Source organism: Limulus polyphemus, unplaced genomic scaffold (assembly GCF_000517525.1).
Source record: "Limulus polyphemus unplaced genomic scaffold, Limulus_polyphemus-2.1.2 Scaffold934, whole genome shotgun sequence".
Taxonomy (NCBI): Eukaryota; Metazoa; Arthropoda; class Merostomata; order Xiphosura; family Limulidae; genus Limulus; species Limulus polyphemus.
In genome coordinates this window covers 27,132-49,621 of record NW_013666544.1, presented here as the reverse complement: position 1 = coordinate 49,621, position 22,490 = coordinate 27,132, and the positions used below count along the sequence as shown (strand labels likewise).

At 29.6% G+C, this 22,490-nt stretch overlaps 2 protein-coding genes across 5 annotated transcripts in view; one reads left to right on the top strand and one right to left on the bottom strand.

Moving 5' to 3' along the window:
• The window catches only part of LOC106461320 (importin-13-like), a 42,940-nt gene extending 29,516 nt beyond the window's left edge, over positions 1–13,424 (top strand). The window contains exons 15-24 of the mRNA XM_013921138.2: positions 1,357–1,518; positions 2,200–2,433; positions 3,585–3,722; positions 4,065–4,161; positions 4,407–4,459; positions 6,666–6,732; positions 7,876–7,934; positions 9,628–9,717; positions 10,530–10,711; positions 11,247–13,424. Of these exons, the coding sequence (XP_013776592.1) occupies positions 1,357–1,518; positions 2,200–2,433; positions 3,585–3,722; positions 4,065–4,161; positions 4,407–4,459; positions 6,666–6,732; positions 7,876–7,934; positions 9,628–9,717; positions 10,530–10,711; positions 11,247–11,355 (1,191 nt within the window). The 3' untranslated portion in view covers positions 11,356–13,424. The remainder of the gene's footprint in view (positions 1–1,356; positions 1,519–2,199; positions 2,434–3,584; positions 3,723–4,064; positions 4,162–4,406; positions 4,460–6,665; positions 6,733–7,875; positions 7,935–9,627; positions 9,718–10,529; positions 10,712–11,246) is intronic.
• Positions 13,425–13,863: 439 nt separating this feature from the next.
• Positions 13,864–22,490, bottom strand: part of LOC106461319 (DNA ligase 4-like) — a 34,986-nt gene continuing 26,359 nt past the window's right edge. For 3 of the 4 annotated variants that reach the window (XM_013921137.2, XM_022388190.1, XM_022388193.1), the window contains 6 exons: positions 20,444–20,561; positions 19,979–20,111; positions 17,400–17,538; positions 16,121–16,218; positions 15,001–15,153; positions 13,864–14,734 (listed from right to left, as the gene is read on the bottom strand). In XM_013921137.2, the coding sequence (XP_013776591.1) occupies positions 14,593–14,734; positions 15,001–15,153; positions 16,121–16,218; positions 17,400–17,538; positions 19,979–20,111; positions 20,444–20,561 (783 nt within the window). In that variant the 3' untranslated portion in view covers positions 13,864–14,592. Of the gene's footprint in view, positions 14,735–15,000; positions 15,154–16,120; positions 16,219–17,360; positions 17,539–19,978; positions 20,112–20,443; positions 20,562–22,490 lie in introns of those variants that run through there. The other variant, XM_022388191.1, reaches the window with a different exon arrangement.

Sequence of the window (22,490 nt, the reverse complement as noted above, 5' to 3'; positions counted from 1 at the left end):
AATAATAACAGTATCGGGAAAAAGAACCAGAAAGAAAAAACCAAATTCCAAAAAAAAAAAAATACAATAAATACAATAAATACAATATTTAAACAATACCTTTCAATATCAGTATCAATAACAATATCAAGTGACAAACAGTAATAACTATATTTTTCAATAACTCGTGACTCTCTCTTAGTGAAGCTTCATGCTGGGTATTTATTCACAGAGTACAACTTCATGCGATCATAAATTTACATACTCTTCTGCTACATTAATTGTATTTGTACGTACCACTAGGGAAGCTGGTGTGAGTTTTATCATACACGCACATATATTTACTCAAAATACAAATGATTATGTAGAAGGTGAGTTAGCATTTTAATGCAACTAAAAATTCATAGATAAACTAAACAATAGAAGGAAATAATAAATGACCATAAACACAACCATAATCATAAAAAAGTAAATAAATTTGCTATCTCACACACATTGACTAATCCAAGCAAGTTTTCTCAAGATGTGGGTTTACTCTGATCTGTGCTTCAAGAAGACTGAAGGTGATTACAAAACTGTTGTAGAACATGCAAGTGAGATTTCACATGCTTTCTTGACGTTGAATTGGTAAAAATGAGTCACTGCAAATGATTGATGATTGTTAATTGTGTCATTCTCCACTTTTAGTAAGTTAATAGATGACTTTTCATGGTTATATAGGAATAATGGAGATGAAACATTTAGTGAGATGAGTCCTTATTTCATGGTTATATAGGAATAATGGAGACGATACATTTAGTGAGATGAGTCCTTATCCTATTAAGTAAAATATATTGCAACCTGAAATAAAAAATGTTAGTGACTTTACATTTTTAATGTTCAAGGAATTTACAAGTGATCTGTATGTTAGTCTTGTAAACGATCAAAAATGTGAAGTGGATGTGTCATTATATCATTAGCAAATATATATATATATTAGAAACTGTACGTTATCCCAACATAAGGCATTTACAGTTGATTGTTTGTGAATGTGTATGAGTATTTGATACATCCAAGCAAAAACATGTTGCTATCCTGTTAATGCAAAATAAATTTGAGACTGTACATGATCCATGTTTAGGAGGTTTATGTATGATCTTTGAGTATGTACGCAGGAAATAATCAGACTGAAACATTTACCAGATTATTCATCTTTCTACTGAAACAAAAATGTGTATGTCCTTACATATGTTTGCAGAAGTTTATGGAATTTAAAAATCGGCATGTAGCTGAAATTTAGAAGATGCGTCTATGTTAATGAGTTTGAAACAAGATATTTTTCTGTAATATTGTCTGAAACAGAACTATTGTTTATACAACAGGTGTTTCTGTTTTCAGGAAGCACTAAGTGCTAATAAATTAAAGTCAAGAGAACAGGTAAGGCTGATGAACACTATTGGACAAGTGCTTTCCATGATGCCCATCAACTTCATCCTGTCGTACTTGGACCCAGTTTTAACTCCCATGTTACAGCAGCTAGAACATGCTCTAACTCAGCAGGTGAGTTTGTCTGTTCAACAGAGATTTACAGAGCCACAACTAGATGTAAAACTTGGATCTCTTTACTTTATATTCTACAATTATTTCTAAAGTTAAAAAATATAAAGAAAACATTCATTTAATGGAAAAACAACAACAACTAATATGTGCTAAAAACAGATTTTACTAGTTTACCTATTTCCTTGTAGTACAAAAAATTATAAACTTCAAACAGATCTTATTAGCATAGCTGTTGCTTAATTTTGAGAAATAAATATTGATATTCAGTGAAAGGGACAGCCTACTTTCATAAAATTGTGTGTTCAGGGGCAATAAATTTATTTTTTCAAAGTAAATCTTGACCTGTGCTATTTCTTTACAGCAGGAATAGTTTTATAAATCTTCATATTTTTATTGTTTCTAGTTATTTTCATTTAATTTTAATCTTCACAACTTGTTTGTTTTCAATTTAACTAAAGAGCTCAGAAAACCTTACCTAGATGTTTACCTTTAGAATTACAGTTTTATGTTTAAAAAAATATGGTTAATTTGTTTGGTTTCAACTTAACTAAAGAATCTGAAAAAACCTCACCTAGATATTTATATTTAGAAATGAACTTTCCAATTCAAAGTATTATTTTATATTCCCAGAAAATTAATTTTTGTAATCATGAGAAATAATTCTGAAATATTTTTTAATAGCCAACAGCAGTAACAAAATTCATTATCATTCACAACTTAAACATGCTATCCATGTTATTTGCTTCCCTGGATACTCGGCTACGAGGATTGGAAGGGGAAAATTCAGCTGAGAAACAAAAACAGGTCTCTTCTACATTAGGTGAAACCCATCCAGTTCTTCTTGTGACCCAGAAGATAATGCCTGTTTTTAACACAGTAGCAACAGTTGTAGCTCAAGATGAGCAAGTTGCTGAGGTATTGTATTAAGACAATTTTGCTAGAAGTTTTAAGTAAGAAATTTGGGCCTTTTTTATGTCAGTTACAAAGGGGCTGGACATAGAGAGTGAGTATTTGTTTTAGGATGTATTTATTGAATTCCATTTTGAGAGTTCTTCTGGAAATAGATGTATTTATTTTGAAGTTTACTTTTCAGGATCTTTGGAAAATTTTGTTGACAGTGAGAATGTGAATAAATTTAAAACAGTTAAACTGAAGTGCTTACATAATGGGATGTTTCAAAGAAAGAAAAAAAAGATTTTATTTTCTCTGTGAAATAGCATTCCAGTTATTTCTTCAAAATAATTTTTTAAACTTCACAGTGGTTTCTTTGTTTAGTCAGTGTGTGTGTGTGTGTGGTGTTTGAGGATGTCTCTTCTAAACTAATTTATAAGTAAAGTTCTGAGATAAGTTTTTAATTCTCTATACTTATTGCAAGGTTGATTTTTAGTTTTGTTCTAAGTACATAGTTTCTTCTGATCAGAAGTTAATATTAATTAATCATCACTTCGAGCATTTTCAATAGCTGAAAAGAATAAACAAGATCTGTTCACTGGTATCCTAATAATATTATTAAAAGGTTTATTGAAGAAACTGAAACTATTTCAAATATTGCATATTCCATGGTACAGCAATGTATTATACCACACTTCCTTCCTGGCATCAGAAAACAAATTACTTTTGCAATACAAATAAAACTCTAAACTAGGCCTAATCGAGTTAAGAATATAGAGATGCAAAGATGTAAAACCTGTCTCATGTAGCTCACTCACAAAATGAAACACTGAATAAGTTTTTAAGGACTGAAAACAAATCTGATGTCTGATCTCTCTATTACATTGACCCTAGTATTTGTTCATGCAGCCTAACATTTACTGTCTCATGCAGAAATTACAGCATTTCATATTGGGCTTAAAAAATTGGATAAATAAGAAAAATGCATCGAATCTATGATATTTCTCTGGCCAAACATGTAACAGGTAATGATGAAAAAAATATTTAAAATACCAAGTAACATGGGATATTTGAAAATAGTTTCAGAGGGGAATTTTACCATAATTTAATAGGGTTTTGCAAAACAGTAAACACTTAGTTTTGCTACTAAATATGGTATTTTACTCCAACCCTAGGCTCTCTGTGATGCTCTGAAAAGGGCAGTTTTAACTCTTCTAGAAGAAAGTAGTCCTATTGTGGAAGACATCCTTCAATTAATTCTACGACTTTACCAAACTCATCCTTATACAGCAGCTCTAGATGTGACAAAACAGGCAAGTAAGACATCCAGAGACCATCTTTACTAACATATTTGTACAATAGGAAAACTTGCTAGATTCCACACCTTTGTCACAACTAAGTTACGAGAGGATAGACCATTATTTAAGTGCAGAATGTTATAGTAAGAGTACTTGGATGATTCTTCATCATGTTTTTACAGCTTTGAAAAAGTAAAGATTTTAATAACAGCACATAGTAACATGTAGAATAAAAGGTAATTTCTAAGAAAGTGAATTATTTTATGATCAACTAAAAATATATAATTAAATTGATTGGTTATTAGGAACTTTTATTGTCTAAAAAGCTGTTTTAGACATATACTTTTCTCTTTACAGATTCTTTTGCTATTTAGTCAAGATCAAAATTTGAAACAGCCGCTGTCATTATTCCTAGTACAGATATGTAATCATACTTTAGCTTTGTGTCAGGCAGGTAAGTCATATTCACTGGACTTAAAATACATTTTTTTAACTTATCATAATAAAAAGTCTTACAAAAACTAACTCTAAATAACTTTTAGTATGCCATCACTGTCTAAATGGTGTTGCTTTCAGATACTTCTGTAAGATGATAAAGTCCTGTTTCATGTAATTGACATTTTAAAAGCTGTAGTATAATTTCTTTGAGTAAATTTTCTCAATATTATATTGAAATTAAAATTTTTTTCTGTGTTATAGATTTGCGAGAACATACAAGTTTGTTGGAAATATTTTATCAGACTCTAAGTCAGGTGGGTATAGAATTTGTTCAGACTTTTATCATACTGGGCTAGCTGATGAGTATGAATTCAAGTACATATTTAAAATATAACAGATGTATTTGAAATATTTTATCAGATTAGATAAACAAGAAATTCCAAGATATAATGCATCAGACTCTAGCTTAAGTACAGAAATGTTTATACAGAGAGTTAAATATTTAGCAAATCTACTAGAATAGCACCATCCACTACTCCATTCTTTTGAAACCTACTCACACCTACTTCTCTTAAGTACATGTTTATAGACAACAGTAAGAGCACATTTCAAACTACAAAAGTCTGATAGTCATTTGTAATTGGCTTGAAGGGGAAACTCATAATATTACTTGAATGCGAAGTCTGTTGACTAAGTCATTGCTTTGAAAAGAAATTAAATTTATGGCTTAGTTAGAAAGTTGGGTAAATTACAGTGATTGTATGTGTACCAAATACCTACCACATTTATCAGGGACTTTGTACCGAGCCACATCATAAACATTTTCTCATTTTTATTACTTTAGATAATACTCTTCACAACTACTGGATTATAAACAATCAGCTAAATCCTCTCCTACTGTGTTCTCAAAGCCAGGATTATAATAAACTCTTTGAAAATCATCAGCTTATTGTGCGCACATGCTTGTTTGCTATCGACATTGTTGTATTATAGTGTAACATGAACAGTCTACTGGCAGGAGCAGTGATTCATTGCTTTATGTTTGGCAGGTTTCTACTTCAGCTGCTAACAGTAAAATAAATATAGGACATAGATGTGAAAAAGTTAGAAGTAGAAACTATCAAGAGAAGTACTTTGGAAATTTGGGGTCAATACTAAAAAAGATAGAACAATACTACTAATTTTATTTCACTTTTTTTTTTTAATTGTAGTTATGGGTTTGGTCAAATTGACCAAATATGTATAGAGTTAGGATAGAGAAAATAACAGATAAAATATGAAGTTTTTGTGAATGAGCATATGATACTTATTTATGAGGTTGTACAGATTAAACAAATAAAATTTGGTAATTATTCAGATGAAGAAAAGTATTTTTAATCTTAAATTGAAAATCACTTTGTACTTGTAGCAGTCAACACTCTAACTTCATATATTCACATAGATTTTTTATTAAAAAATTGTTGTTTTTTTGTCTACAAGAAGACGTTTAATGTTTACTAAAAGCTTGAAAAATTTCATGAAGATACACAAAACATTTTAAAAGTTATAGTATGGAAATTCTGATGGTCGCTTTGGGGTCATGTGGTCAGCATAATCCATCAAGTCGGTAGTGAAAGGGTTAAAACAATTTGGAGCCTTACCTTGTCATTATAGTCCATGTTGTCACTTCCTTTCATGTCATGATCCATATGATGACTGTGCACCTTACCAATAACTCTGCAGCATAGTTTCCATTGCAAAGTACACCACTCCTCTCTGCAAGCTTTCCGTAATCTATCTAGTGTACAAGGATTATGGTTCCCCAACATTGTTTGATAAACTGGATATCTTATTCAACCAAAACTAACTCTTGTTTGGCACTTATCTCATAAAACACTGAAAACATATAATTTTTATCCTTGATTTCTTAGAATTCTCAGACAACATATCTCATTTTCGAAATGTGTATAACATTTTAATCAACTTTTCTTAATAAGTATTCATTTTTGCATTACCCTGTAGCTGACACAAACTGTTTATAGTTCATGTTTTTTATTAAATGTTTTCTTGTTTCAGTTACGTATTTTATACCCTTGTTCATTTTGATCTAATAAATTTGGTGCAACTATAGCGTGCGTTCTATACAGATACTATCATCATCATCACCATTTTAATGATTCACTCAAACATAATTTCTTGCTAAATGATTTATATCTATCCACGTTTTTGTTCAGCAAATAATAATAATTTAATAAGTTGTGTGTTCCAAAAGCGTACCTTAAATTTAGGTTATAATTGTGCTAGTTTTGATTGTTGGAATTTATTTCAACCCTATTATATTTGCCTCCAAAACGTTACATAATGGTATATTTTGTACTTTATTAGTTTAAAAGCATTATTTATAATAACTGGCACCAATTGCAAAAAAAAAAAACGAAAGTTAAAACGGTGATGATGATGATAGTATCTGTGTAGACCACGTGCCATAGTAGCACCATAAATTGTATATTTGTTAATAGAGTAAAACGGTATTCTTAACAGCTCATCAAGAAGGCCCTGTCTTTCTTTGAAGTGGAAGGGCTTGATCTCTCCGCACTCTTCCAATGTAGTAAGGATAAAAGATGTTTTTATATTAGTGATTTACCATTTTGTTGAATATTGGAAATGACAATCTTAAAAGAGAAAAATCAACTAATATTAAAGCATTGTCACTAGACATTTTGTAAAGTTTTATTTTTTGCATATAAGTCTCGGTGTAATTTTGAATATTTTCAGAAACTAATTTGTATAATTATTTCTACATTATTCTGTTATAAGATGCAACAGTTGTTTTTTATTCAAATGTAATCATGTTTTAAAATGTCAAACTGGTTGTTATACTGTCACACATTAAGCATGTAAAGCTTGCATAGTAGAGCAAATCAAGTTTTGATTAAACAATTACACAGGCCTGCGATGGTTTTATTGTCCTGAAATTTTTACATGTTCTACAGTAATTACTGTGCTCTGAATTCGAAAATGATATCCATTTTTCTCCATCACTTACAGATTTTTCACAAAACATCATAATGCAATACATAAAAGAAAGTCCACAACACGTAGTTTTGAGACTAAAAGATGTCGATTTCACAAAAAAATCAGGATGAATGGGGCTACATATTCATTTACATCAGTTTGTTTGTATTTTTGTTAACAAACATAATAAAAAGAAAAAAATTTCATTTTGGTAAACAAAATAATAATTTGATCTGAGTAAAAGTTTTTTCTTCCCAATTTGTAAAAAATATCCTTGCATGATAGAAAAAACATTAATATTATTTTCTAAATCTGAATTATGGAAAATCCATTATTAAAACCAAAACAACTTTTATGAAGTTTAAGCTCGCAGGCCTATGTCATTTATTTTTTGTAAATACTTGGTTATATTACATTATTGTTTAATTTTTTTAATCATGGCCTTTTTCTTCTTTCGTAAATCAGAAAAAAACATAATGATTAATTATGAATGCGTAAGATAGTTGATAAAAAAAAATAGGGTCAGATTTAAAGTGACCTATAAAATATCTTTAGAAAACTATAAATAGGAATGTTGCATTTTAACATGACCTTGTTTCATAAAATGTGTATTATGTATACTAATTCAAGATCTGAATGTTGTAGTTTTGTTTTATATGAAGTTCAGTTGAACATGAAACAAAGTAACATATTGCAGCATTGAGGTTTGAACTTTGTTCCATGGTTTTGTAAACAGGTGTAGCAGCTATAGGCTTACCAGAGAAGCCAACTGTAAAGTCATCATCCTCTTTCTTAGTAAGTGATGTTTATTATTACAAGCTGTAATTTGCACTGGCATCATATTTTGAATGTTAGCTACAGACAAACAACTTCAACTTTTGAAACTTCTTCAAATGTCATTTTCCAGTGATACATCTGTGATTATTGATAAGTACAGCTTATTAAAAAAAAAAACTAGCAATTGCGTTACATAGTTGATATCTAATGACCTTAACTTAGACCATATAACACAAATATCAGCTGCCTGATAACAAGTCAGCAATCTTCTCATTATAAACCTGCATACACTAAAATAAGCTCATTCTGTAATTGGCTGGTTCCTAACAACTGATATAGTTGTGAGAATCTGTATTTTAATTAAAATTCTCCACCTATCTCTGTGGGTAACACTGTCCCACAACAATATGGAAAACAGTAACCAAAACTGAAGCAACATTAAAACAGCAAATGACCAAACCTGAATGCTTTCTAGTTTGATCAAGGTGTCCAGGAAGCTCCTCCAAACTCAAAAGCTGTTTTCAGTAGAAGTCTAGATTGATCGTTTGGCTTAATAACAGTTATTTGCAAAATGTGGTTGTTGAGAATGCCAGTTCTCTACCTTGAACCCATCACAAACTTCACTATAGTAACTGGAATGATTATCAGGACTGCAGGAATCAGTTTCATAACTCTAAGTTAAATATGGGCACTTGGACTCCTTATGAACTTAGGATAACAGATGGGAGTGATTATCAGAATAGTAGGAACCAATTTCTTAAGTCTTAATTAAGGTCTAGGAGACCAAACAGTTGACCATACAAGATCACCAGAATTGGTACCAATATCATTGGGTTCATATATTTTTCTAATGAATGAGTACGTTTCACTCCCTCCCGGTAGGTGATACTTTTTATTTGGAGAGCCAGTGGTGAACAATATGCTCAAACATTATTTTGATATACAGAGAGATAGAGATGAAAGTATGCTCAGTCAAATGTTATTGAATTTAGTTAAGCTATAATGTTTGAAGATACAAGAACTTGTGCTTTTTATATCCAGTTGTACAACCTTTAATGGGTAATGCTAAGTATCATACTATCAAGACTGTAAAGGACTACTTTGAAGAAGAAAACTGTTAAGATCATAGCTTGGTGAACAAGAATTCTTAACTTAAATTTTATTTGCCAGAAACTACCCTGGACATTGTGTACATGAAAACTTTAATCTACCTTGCAACACCAGAAAGTTTGGATTGCTGTGATGGGGTGGGATCCTTGTTATCTGCTGATTGATCAGAATGATGCCTTACATCTGCATAGATTGCATCAATGTCATGATATCTTGTATGCGTTTGTTTGTTTTTCCAGACAAAAGATAGATCTGAAATACTGTTTTTGAGCTGTAATGGACAAATTAGGAGGAATGTAGAAAAAATTAGTGTGAACTAGCATGGTTTATTAGATTATTTTTTGCTATTTCAGTTAGTTTCTTTTTACAGTTAAACTGAGCTGTAAGCTTCAAATGCATTTAATGTTTTACTTTATTTTTAAAATCAAATCTCTATTAAGAACTGTGCTATAAGCAATTTCAATGAATACTATTATGTCAGGTTATTAAAAAAAAACTATTTCCTTGGATATATTACTAACTCAAGTGTAAAGAAGAATTATATAGTGATGCTATTCTGAAAAAACACATAGACTTTAAAATTGCTCTGTTAACTTTACAGGCAGAATTCATTAACTGCAGCCGAGAAGTACCAGCTTTATTGAATGTTGTCAACAATAATGGAGAATCTCTTGTAGTGCAAGTATTACGTGTAAGTGTTTTACATAAACTGTTTAGAATAATAAATGTTAACAGTGAAACAATTCATTCTAATCTTTATAAGTAAGTACAGTTTAATTAATCAGCTATGCTCATTACCAGGTTAGTGTTTATTAAGTAGTAGCTTGCTGTGATTGGAATTTAATATTTCATAGTACAGGCATTGTGATGTGTAAGTTTGTTATAGACTGTTATTCCTAGTGGTACAGGTATTATATTGCAGAATGTTATCCCTGATGTTATGTGTAAGTACATCATGAATTGTAGTCTGTAGCAGTATGGGTGTTACTTTTAAAATAGTAGCTTATTAAACTAGTAAGATAAAAGTTAGGTTACTGTTGTACCAGTATTTGGGCCAGGTGTTCCCAGTTTCGAAATAATGGATCATGTGGAGATTTAAAACTATCAATATGGACTTCTGAAATTGTATTAAGTTTGTATGCTTTTTAATTTTTATTTTACACTGTCATATTGCAAATTTATAACAGTAATGCACTGTATAAAAAATTTTCTTAGAAGTTGTACATTTTCTTAACAAAGCATATGCGTAGCCATGTTAAATGAATATGTTCTGATTTCATTTCTCTCAATTTGACATTGTCAAGGGTTTTATATACTGAATATAAGTTTATTTGTATTCTTAAGATTATACCTAGCTAACTTGGAAGAACCAAAATGGAAAAAATTTCCGAAACATTTTGCATGACTTGTTTTTGAAGTTTATAATTTACAATGAAAGGTTCATTATATAATTTGTATCAAATCATTTTGTTTAATTAATATTGACCTGCATTCTGGTGGCAGATAATAGGAGGCGAGTCACCCAGACACGTGGTGGAATATATGAGTGATATCCTTATGGCACTAAACAAGAAATATTTTGATAATCTTTGTCGTTGGATGTCCACCTACCTTCATCAGCAGGGTTTTCCATCTCATCGAGTCAGTACAGAGCAGAAAGAGAATTTTGTACGACTCATTCTAAAGTTAGTTTGTTTGTTTTTTAAACATTTACGTAGTTGATAACCAAAACCCATCCAAACTTAAGTCTACAAGTTCATCGAAGAGCTTATAAGTAACACCTTAACAACTTTTTTTACATTGGAAGTATATTGTTTGACTTACAAGTTAATGAAATCTTCAAGTGATTTAAGAGAATTAATGTATAAGGTACTGTAAGAGTTAAGGCTACTGATTGTTAATGTCAATTTTTGGATTGAGGTATGCAATATTTTTTATCGTAATACTTATTTGCAATATGTTTCATTGCTGGTGAGACCATTATTTTGAAACAATCAGTTTTAGAAAGGATAGCACTACTGCTAAATTTGTATTGAAAAATAATCCTATGTGCACAGTTTCATAAAATCTGCTGATGATCACATTTGAAAGATTAAAATAATTGTGTTTCAAGTCAGCAAGTTTTATAAACTACATGAATGTATATAAAACTATACTATTTTAATACTTGTTCAGCACTTGTGTAATATAAGCTCAGTTAAAAGATTTAAATTTTTACAGAGAAAGAAGCAACAAAAGGAAGCTCAAGGAAACAGTGAATGAGTTCACTTTACTCTGTAGAGGTTTGATTGGAACTGAATATGCTGCGCAAGTCCCTGTCTTTTCTTGATTTGACTAACACTTAGTTTGATATTGTTGCTTAAGCCTTTTAAGAAAATATTTAAATTGTTTTCATCAAAACAGGGATATGTAAATTTTTCTTTCTTTAAGTTTAATTTTTGTATAAAATAGTAGTACTTAGTGGTGTTTTCTCATACTTTTGAACAGGTTTAAAGTTGGTACTTTATCAGACTGTACTTTTTGTATATATGAATTTAAGTGGCTGAATAATGCACCCTAATTAAACAAGAAACGTACATTTCTTGAAGAAATCAAAGAATTTAGTCTGGATGGTATTAGTGAGCATTACTGTAATTTAAAGCTAAAAGAATACAATTTCAGGATAATGTGTTGTATATTCCTTTAGTGAGAAAAGCTAAAAAACGTTATCTCTGATAACTTTGAGAATTATTCTCAGGCTACAGTTTCATATCTTTATATAAATCATGTGCATATGTATAATGCCTTTTACTCCAAATGTTTATTTTCAACAAAAATGAAACTGTCATTAGTCAGTTTGTCTCGCCTTGCTCGCTAACTTGGATATTACCAAAAGATTATAAAACCAAGTTATGGTTTGAAAGCATCATTCTAATCTGTTGATATAAAATGTCTGTCCTAAGATTTCTTATAATGTGTATGCGTGTGAATATCTTCAATAAGATCTAACATAATATAGGAAGAAGTGTAGACATTCACCGAATTATAGTTTCAAGATGACAAATGGAAAATACTTAGAACGTATGACATATAGGTACATTAATTACCAAACTTTTTTTTTTCTTTTTTCTATGATTATGCAGTTTTAAGTTTTGGTTTGGAAAATATTTAAAAATGCATCTCAGAACAGGGCTGATGTTGAATTTTCTTAAGATTACTACAAGATATTAGGATAATAATAAAGTCACTGATGGCTGTATGTGATAATGTGTTTAAATGTACATAAACAATTGTCCTCATAACTATCTGGATGTAAGTAATTTGTTTTTACAATTTTATTGAACCCTAAGACAAATAATGCAGTTAGTAGAATAGCGTTGGAAAAGTTAATTATAAAGAAAACCTTATTGAAAATTATTGTTTCTTAGGGAACCAAAACTTCTCCCAGAGCTCATTGCAGAAAGCTTAGACATGGTACAGGGTGTTACATACTTATGTTTTTTTCTTATAAACTAGCAGTTTTTTATATCACAAATATGTGATTAATTATTGAAATAATGCATGACAGTGTTCAGTACCATGCAACGTTACTTAAATGTGGTATAAAAATTAATTGCTTAAAATAGATGCTCACATTCCTGGCCAGCAAGGTAGTGGTGATATTTGTTCAAAAGAAATATTAAAAATGACCACTAGAAAGGAGATTTCAAGGATCAATGAATACTTTTCAAAAAAGATAATGCTTTCAATAGACTTGATATGTTTATTTAAAGCGTACATTCAGTGAATGTCTTCTATGGCATTTTTCTAAACAGCATGTACCATGTCCAAACTGCCATAAATAAAAAGTATGATTCTTAATGTGCCTTTAGTGAAATTTAGTTCCCTCTAAGACAAGTAATCAATAATATATAAGCCTTTTTAGTATGCGGCTTTTTTTCTAATCATGGTGTTTGTATAAGGTAGAGAACCTTGTGGAAATCTTAGTATGTACATGTAGCACTTGAGGTTATTTGACAACTTCTATCAACCCTGTCACAATGTTTTTGGTACCTTGTGGAAATCTTAGCCAGGATATGTATCACTTCATTGACAACTTCTATCAAACCTTTAATGTTTTTTTTTTGGTACTTTGTGGAAATCTTAGCCATTGACAACTTCTATCAAACCTTTCACATTGTTTTGGTACCTTATGGAAATTTTAGCCAGTCAGTATATCACTTCCAATTCATCCATTTCATTGGCAATTTCTGTAAAACCTATCATATTGTTTTTTTAGTACCTTGTGGAAATCTTAGCCAGTATGTGTATCACTTCATATCAAATGTTCCACATATCTTTGTCTGTTTTGAGGTCAACGTATTAGAACATAAAAGATTTGAAATAAAACTTGTACAAATAAACACAATTTGGCACTTTTCTGCTGTTTTTTCATTGCACTTCCTAATGTGTCAAAAATTGTGATATTAAGCAAGATGCTTTTATAGATATGTGACAAAGTGATATCAGATTCTTATCGGGGAAAAAAATGTGTATATAACCAGCCATTATTTCAGGATTACAACCTCCACTTTCTTATTCCAAACTATTTCTGAAATTCAGTTCATGAAGAAAAACATAAATACTTCAAACCTGGGGGTTTTGAACTAATTGATTAATTTATAATTTTTCATTCTTGAAAATGTTTCATTGTGGTTATGTATCACGGAAGTTTAGGGTGATAGTTGACAAAACACCCAAGACTGTTTTCAACAGTAGTAGCAATCTAGTAGAAGTATTTAGAACCAAATAATTTCCAGTTAAAATATATACTTGAAATTGTTCTTACAGCTTCGGAAAAACTCAAAGCAAAACTGTGTATTTCAAAAATCAAGATATAATTTGTTCATAAAATGGAAAAAAAAAAACTGGCTCCATATGATTAGCATATAATTACAACTAAATAACTAGTTTTTATATAAATCTAAAACTAAGCTATACTGTGATCAGAAAAATATGAAGTTGTAAATTAAGATCAAGAGAAGCAGAAGACAAAACAATGCAAATACAATCCTACTCTAGTTTCTAGGTGTGAAGGATATAGATATAATTTTTTTTTTACAAATTAAGGGGAAAAAACAAGTCACTAAAAAGTGAGTATTTATAAAGGATTTTTTCTTGCTGCTCCTGTGAATTGCATTTAAATTAATTTACTAAAATGCTATCTGAAATTTATAAATACTACTATCGTTAAAATCTAATATAAATATCAAAAAATATTTAAGTTGTACAATTAAGATTGAGAGAAGCAGTAAGGAACAATAAAAATGCAAATACAATCCTACTCCAGTTTTTTTATGTGAAGAATATAAATATATAATTTTTTTAGAAGGGGGAAAAACAAGTGATTAAAAGTGTTTATTCTTACTGCTACTGGAAATTGCATTTAAATTAATTTGCTAGAATGTTATCTGAAATTCACAAATTCTACATAATGTCTTACTCTATCATTAATCTGAATTTAAATATAAAACTTTTATATTACATGATTATAATGATTTTCCCTCTAATCCATGTATGTTAAATCATGAGATACACGTGCAAAGTGTCATGGAAAGAAATGTTTTTCTGTTAGAATTCGATTTTTCTGGATAGAACCTTCTACCCACTCCTCTGTCACCAAATGAAACTTTCCACCTGATGTTCGTTCTCTGTTGACTTCCTTAAATCTTGCTACTCTTCCAGTGTCACTTAACAAGAAAAATATTTACATTAACCTTCAATTATAAAGTATTGTCATGTTTTTTTTATACCAAACACTATCTAGACAAAGATGCATTAGGTAAAATAATTCTTATCAAAATATGCTCACTCCAATAACATTCATAAAGTATAAATAATAATAAAAAGCGACTATATTAAAAGTTCATGGTAGTGAAGCAGATGTGATTTTACAGCTGTATTTTTTTTATTTACCACAATACAGAGTTCTAAATACCAGAATCACTGATCTTACCTATTGTGAACCACAACATGTGTCGTTTCTGAGTCAACAGAAGAACAAATAGTTCCGCCATGAAGACGGAGCTTAAGTGCCACAAGTTCTAGGGGATGATCTGGTATAACAGTACCCATTTCTCCAATCTCAGCTTTGTTATCAATGTAGATCCTGTAAAGTGACATCAATATTGTGGTTATGTAATGAATTGAAACTTCAAGTTGGGGTTATTGAATGTTCTTTAGTCAAACACTGGACATAGTTCTTCTCATGACTATATTTAATAATGATGTACAATGTAAATTTGAGCAATAGTGGTATTTATAAACAATTATTTAGTTATAAGAAAGCTTTAAACTGTATACATTTTAAGTAAAAATAGTGATAAAAAGGGCATTAATCACTGAAGATTGTCCTTGTTAAAGTTTGAGCTTTCTCTAAAATCCTTTAATATTAATTTTGTTTCACAAACACTTATCTTAAAGCATAATATGTCTAGCAAGATGCTCTCAATACTAACAAGTACTTTATATTGAGCCTCACCAAGTAGTTATTTATATATATATATATATATATATATATATATAATGACCCTGACTGAACATAGAACTTTATTGATCTTCTCCCAGCAATGATGACCTCTTTTCATTCACGATTTTCAGTTAATTTTGTAAAGCCATATTTATGAGAAATCATGCTGTTAAAACAAAAATATTGTTTAAGGAACTTTGTTTATAAAAAGTAGTTCTTAATTGGACCTAAAAAGTTAAGTACGTGATTCAGTAATGTTCGACAAACAGTCATTAAATTAGGTTAAACAACTTGTAGTTTTTTTTTTCATATTCCTCTTAATTTGTACATTTCAGATTTAAAATCAGAGGCATGTGGGAAACAAAAGATAAATCTAAAATGCTATTTTTCTTTTTACAAGCTTCTGGATTAAAAAAAACAAACATTGCAGTTTACATGATTGTTATCACACATTCTAAGCATACTAGTTTCTAACATTTTGTCAGCACATAATTTTTAACAGTAGATAACACTAAGTAAATCTGTCTAATATTTTTAATGACCATAATGCTGTAGCTGTGGTTCTAAACTGTACTTTCACACACTGTTATACTAAAAAAGCTTTTACCTAAAAGTTCGAAACAATCCATAAGAAGATACTGCAGGAAAGATGTCAAATTCCAAGTCAGCAATGCTCTTGGGGTCAGGAATATGACTTTTCCAAATCTGAACAAAAACAGAAGGCCCAAAAAATACTGTCTCAGTAAAACATCCTTCTAAATTAGCACATTAGAAAATCATATTAACAACTGTTTTGGATATCATTAAAATCCTGAAACAATATTCAGAAGGTATGTTTCTAACCTGCAAGCTAAATTATATACTACATTAATATATATAACAAATATAAAAAATTACAATATTGTGTTTTACATGAATTGAGGGTCTCAATTCACACATTTTTTATAATCTTGCATGCTGGGTGTATAAACACAAATATAAATAGTGAAATTACATGCTGCTTAACCTTTTTACTAGGAATGGTTTTATTAGAATGATTAATCTTTGGAATCTTTATTTCAAGATATGCAAATAAAATCATGTTTAGTACTAGCACTGACATAAAATAATTATTCTTAATATGATGCTAATATAACTAGCATTTTTAATGTGTACAATATTATTGTTAGGAGATTTGTCTGTCCATTTACTATTTCACGTTTTGCTTCATTACACATTTGTCAAAGTAACCCCTTGTAAATAAGCTAGCTACTTTTAAATAATAAAACAACACTGCATATATGACGACAAAATTTAAAAATAAACAAGAATACCAGACACCCAAACAGTTCAAGAATGTTTGTAGATGTATCGTTCAGGATTTAGTTTACAGTGATCTCGGGCACAACTGATCAATAATATAATGCAAGCAGGTATACAAACTGAAGCTCTTTGTAATTTGATTTAAGTCAAATTTGCACTGCTACTATTAAATGTTAGTACAAAGCAATGCTTAATCTTGGAAGAGCTAACTGATCTTTTTAAAATGTGTATTAATTTAAAATAAACAAATGCACAAGAACAGATATCTCCCTGTGAGAATGATTAAAGGCACTTAAAAATGATACTATGAAAACTGTGTGTAACAAGATTGGGAACATTGATGTAAGGATCTAACATCTACTGGTTTTTAACAATAAATTCTTTAATAATAGATAGGCAAACAATGGTTTATAAGCATACCTGAAGAAGACATACCAATGTTCTGTTGAAACGTAGTATGTTCTGCCATCAATAAAACTCTTCCTCATGATTATAAATCACTGTTTGTCTACCTGTTATTATAATAGCATAATGTGCTTCCTTACTCAAGTAATAACACCTTCAGTTATCCTTGATTAACAAACCTCTTCTGGAATATTGTCAAAGACTTTTCTCAAGTTTTCAACAGTGGTTTCCTCTGTATAGCTGTCTCCATAAGAATCGTATCTTTCAGCAATTTGTTCCTGTGTGGCTTCTCGCATGCTCCATAAATCAAAGGGTGTCCTTAAAGCAAGGAACACACACTTATGTCAGTGTCAAGATATGTGAATCATTATACAACTTACAACATGAAATACTAAATAAACAATAGAAAACAAACTTGACAGACGTATACATAAAGTGCTATGCTGATGAAACATTCAGTAACTTAGTGAACTAGAAGAATGCCGTGATGATGAATCCCTGAGTAACCTTAGTAATCGCAAGAGACAACTACTGTAATAATGAATCACCAATAACCTCTGTAAACTATTTCCACAACAGAAATGGAAAAAAGGGTTTGGTGGAACTGATATGTATACACTTGACAGAAATAAAAGAGCAGTTTACTTCTGCAGTGGAAAAGCTCTTTTTGAGCCTTGATATCTAAATATGTTAAGAACTATAACTTATGCTACAATAGGATTAGTCTTACCATAATTTGTTCTTATGGCTTAATAGTTTTTATTGAAGAAACATAAAAACTTTTTTCCTGTTGCATTATGTTATAATGCTCTTGCAAGTATACAAGCCATGAAATGCTGAACAAAATATCCCATTTATAACATACATAACCATGAAAACTTACAAACTTATCACAATTTTCTGAAATTCCTAATTTTCTACTTTATTTAAAATCCCATGGTAATTAAAAATAAGTTACAAGTTTTAAATTTTGCATTTAACAAGAAAAAATCAATTAAAGATTAATATTTTAACCCTCTCCAGACAGGTCAGGAGTCATAGGCCATGTCATCGTGTTTGTTGACTCATATTCAAAATTTTATTTCAGGAATTTATGTCAATACATTTGGTATCAAACTGTAGATTATAATTGAAATTTTAGTATTATACATTATTTAATTTCTTAATTTAAAAGTAAATATTAAAAACAGTTAAACATCGACTTTTGTGTGTCACGTGGTATATTGTATGCAGCACTGATTCAAATTAGATGTTTGTGATGTCAAAATACTAAGTCTATAGTTTCATGCGAATTAGAAACTCATATTACCAATATTTACAAGCTATAATATAAAATAAGAACCTCATATCTTTTCTATTTGCTGATATATCAATCATGTAATGAATCAAACACAGTGGCCCCGCTCCCACCACTTTCCATTTTTGGAAATGCTCCCTTATATATACTTCAACATATGACATGCAAATAACCATTCAAAAGCTCAGAATGTCCACCTAGTGGCTTTCTCAGCCTTTTTCATGTGTTAGGATGCCATCTCTTTCTTTCAAACCAAGATTTCAATGAGGTAGGTTGTGTCTTTTGTCTACTCGAAATTTCATATTTTTTTTAGACCCAAATATAGTTTAGTTACTGAGCTTGATAAATTAGAGTGAAGTTCTATGGTATCGAAATAGTAATTTATGATTTTTTGGTTATTCAACTGTATATATATAAAACATAAAAAAATTATTTTGTTTCACATCCTCCACGCGCAAAATTTTAAAAGGCTTAGCAACCTACATCAAGCAGCAACCAAGTACAAAGGTCATAACTAGAAGAGATCATTATTTGCTTTACTATATTTACTGTTCTATATTTTAAAAAAAATATGTTTAAGAGCTTATCTGTAAATAGAAATAATATATAATAGTTGAAATGTGACTGTATTTTACAAAATACTAGTCTACTAAAATACAGCCAAGATAGGTCACTTTGTAAAGACTAAAGGTCAGTTTTATATTATTGTATACAGTAACATGAGAGCACGTATGCCGCGTCATTGTAACTTCTGTATTGTTAGCCAGGTATGGCTGAAAGGTCAATATAATAAAAATATTAAATATATATATATAAATGTATAATGTTATGAGATTTAAGCAATTTAGTCTAAACATTTATGTCTCTGGGTTATAATTTGTGTTCATTCTAGAATGAAAGAGGCATAATTTATATTTATTTCCTAATTTTTTATGGTAGTGACAAGATCAGTCAAATCTACCAAACTTGTACAGAGATTCATTAGTGAAAATAACAGATAAAATATTTAAAAACATTTTTTAAGAAACATTTGATAACTATCTGGACATTATAAAGATTTTGCATATGAAATTTGAAAATATTCTGATGCATAAAAGTATTTTTTAATCTTAAAATGAAAATTACTTTGCATGTTGATAGACAACATGTAAAAAGAAAAAAAAAAGGCACGAGAAAAACACTGCTTAAAAACCTTGCGACTCAATAAAAGAATTCAATATTTTGCATATGAAAGCACTGTAATGTTTACTGATAATCTGCCAAACTTCGTTAACATTTGCTTATTAATTTAAAAGTTATAGCATGAAAACTATAACAAGCACAAAATGATTACGAGGTCAGTTTCACGGACCAAGCTCGTGCTGAAAGAGTTAAATAAGTGAACAGAAAAAGCTACTGCACAGTTGAAGTTGACTTGGTTCTTAAAGTTAAATAGCTGACTCAGACAAAAGATAACTTTACCAGGGAATAAACTGTTTTTCTTCAACGCAACGCAACAACCACTCTGCTCTTACAACATCATAACGGTTCATGCTAATGATGTTCTTCACACGAAGATTTACTTTGCTTGTGATAACACAAAAAGTATCAACATCTAAAATCAAAAAGGAAAGAGAAATATTTCAGATACCAATTAACTCAATTTTTTTGTATGGCAACATCTAAGTAAAACATTTAAATAAAAAAGTTTTTATCCTTTTGACTTAAAATCAGCCAATGAGCTCATCTTTGAATTCAGTACATGCATGTATATATATGATACAAATAAATTTATTAATTGTAAACATTGACCTATGTCTTTGGTATTTCTGTTTCAAATAACATTTAAGCCTCAATAATTCCTATCTTCTATTTTTTTTATAGTCTAATAAATGCTATTACAGAGTTCTGTATTAATCCAGGATTAAAAAAGTGATAACACCAAACCTGGGTTTTGTACAACTGATCCTCCATATTCTACAATCAGCTTCTCCAAATTTTGTTTTGAATGTTCTGGAAGGCCAATCACCACACACATTTGTTTTCCAGAAAATATAGCCGATACCTGAAGAAGGTCAGAAATGAAGTAAGCTAGAATTATCTCTACATGGACTGGTTAACATATTTCAGGTGTCAAGGATATAACTTGTATCTCAAATTTCAAAATTTAAGTAAATATAATAATTTTACCTGTGTTTAAACAATTTTTAACTGAGAAATATTGTAACATTAATATTTTGTCAATAAGTAACACTTATTTAATATAAAGAGGCAGTGAAAAAAGGATCAAATTTCATTTCTGGGCAGCTCTGATGAGTTTCACCTATAAACACATTTTTTTTTCTGCCCATCCTAAAGTATAAATATGTATTTGTCAAACAACTATTATCCCTTGAAAATATAATGACTTACATCTCATTTTTCATATGATTTTTTTCTTCTCTGTTAGTGATCTTATTAGTAGTCTTTTTGTTGCTACACTTTTATGATATTGCAGCATGTGGTCTGAGCAATTACTAATGAAGCTCGGCTTCAAGGAATGGCAAAATATGAATGGATAAAATAAATTATAATCTATGTACACCAATTTTGTGTAAACAGTGGTTGGAGCAATGACTTATGGTTTATCGAGATGCTGGCTGTCTTAATCTCATGTCGGGATAAACAAAGGAAGCTAATGGTTTACAACAATCCACAGACATGGAAAACATTTTTTGGTTTCTTTAGATGTTCTTTTCATTCCTGAAAATGTTCTAATGTTAAAATCCACCTGTTTGGAAGTTAAAGAAATTATCTTGTATGACAAAACATCAGGTAAGCTTACTTAGGTTTAGTAAGTAAGATAACTAAAGACAAAATATTCCAATGAATTAAACCCTTATTTATTTAATATTATTTTCATGTTTATCATATGTAAGCAATGCAAGAGAAATGATTATTTATTAAAAACAAATCATATTAGATATAAACTAGACTCAACCAAAAATACTGTTTGCAAAAATTACAAAATCTGACAAAGTTTTTGCTAGCACCATTTTAAAAAGTTGAGCCCTAGGTCACAGTACATCTTTGTCAGTATTCTTCTATGTTTTTATGATCTATAACTACAAGTGATAAAAACTGCAATCAATAAAATCACATATTTAAAGAAATATGTTAATGAACTAGTATCAAATTTAAACTAACTGCAAAATGAAACATTCTGATTAATAACTAAAAAAATTAAATTCTTTAACCAAAGTATTTCAACTTTTTCTTTCTTTCAAAATAGTATCTCAATATAATTTTAAAAATTTCAGAACCTTAAAACTTATTTAAATACTACACGAAATTACATTATTTTTTAAAACAGAAACTAGACAGCATCTAATAAGTTTCATGGAATTGGGTTAAAAATTTTCACTTTGAGAAGTAAAAAATGTCCTGAAAAGGGTTAATAATGTAAAATTTTCTGTTAACCATCCTATTAAGCTTTTGGTAAATTTCACCCAAAACTGGTTTCCATAATATTAAATTAAATATATTTTTGGGTTTATTATATATAATGAGAGTTTGCATTAATTTCTACTATTTAAAATAAAAGACTAAAAACTATACATAACAAAAAAAATAGTTCATTATTTCAAAACTTTCATTTTTTTGGAAATTGCATTGGATCAATATGACCCCCAAAACAACAGATATACCTCAATTCTGAACATAATAGGAGGATTTAAAATATGATTAGTATTATATTCATAAGAAAATGTTGAACTATAAAAAACAACTGTAACTACTATGTATGATTATAATCATAAGTATCAAATAAAACTATTTGTTTTAACCTTACATTCAACTAACCACAGCATAGTTAATAGTTCAATCCAACACATTAAATTATTTGTCTGCTTTATAATTTATATAACTGCAAGGGGAATATCAGTTACAAATTTGGAAGAAATGGACTTTTGAAAAGAAAAAAAAACTTGGTTTGAAACATCTTTTTCTTCTAAAT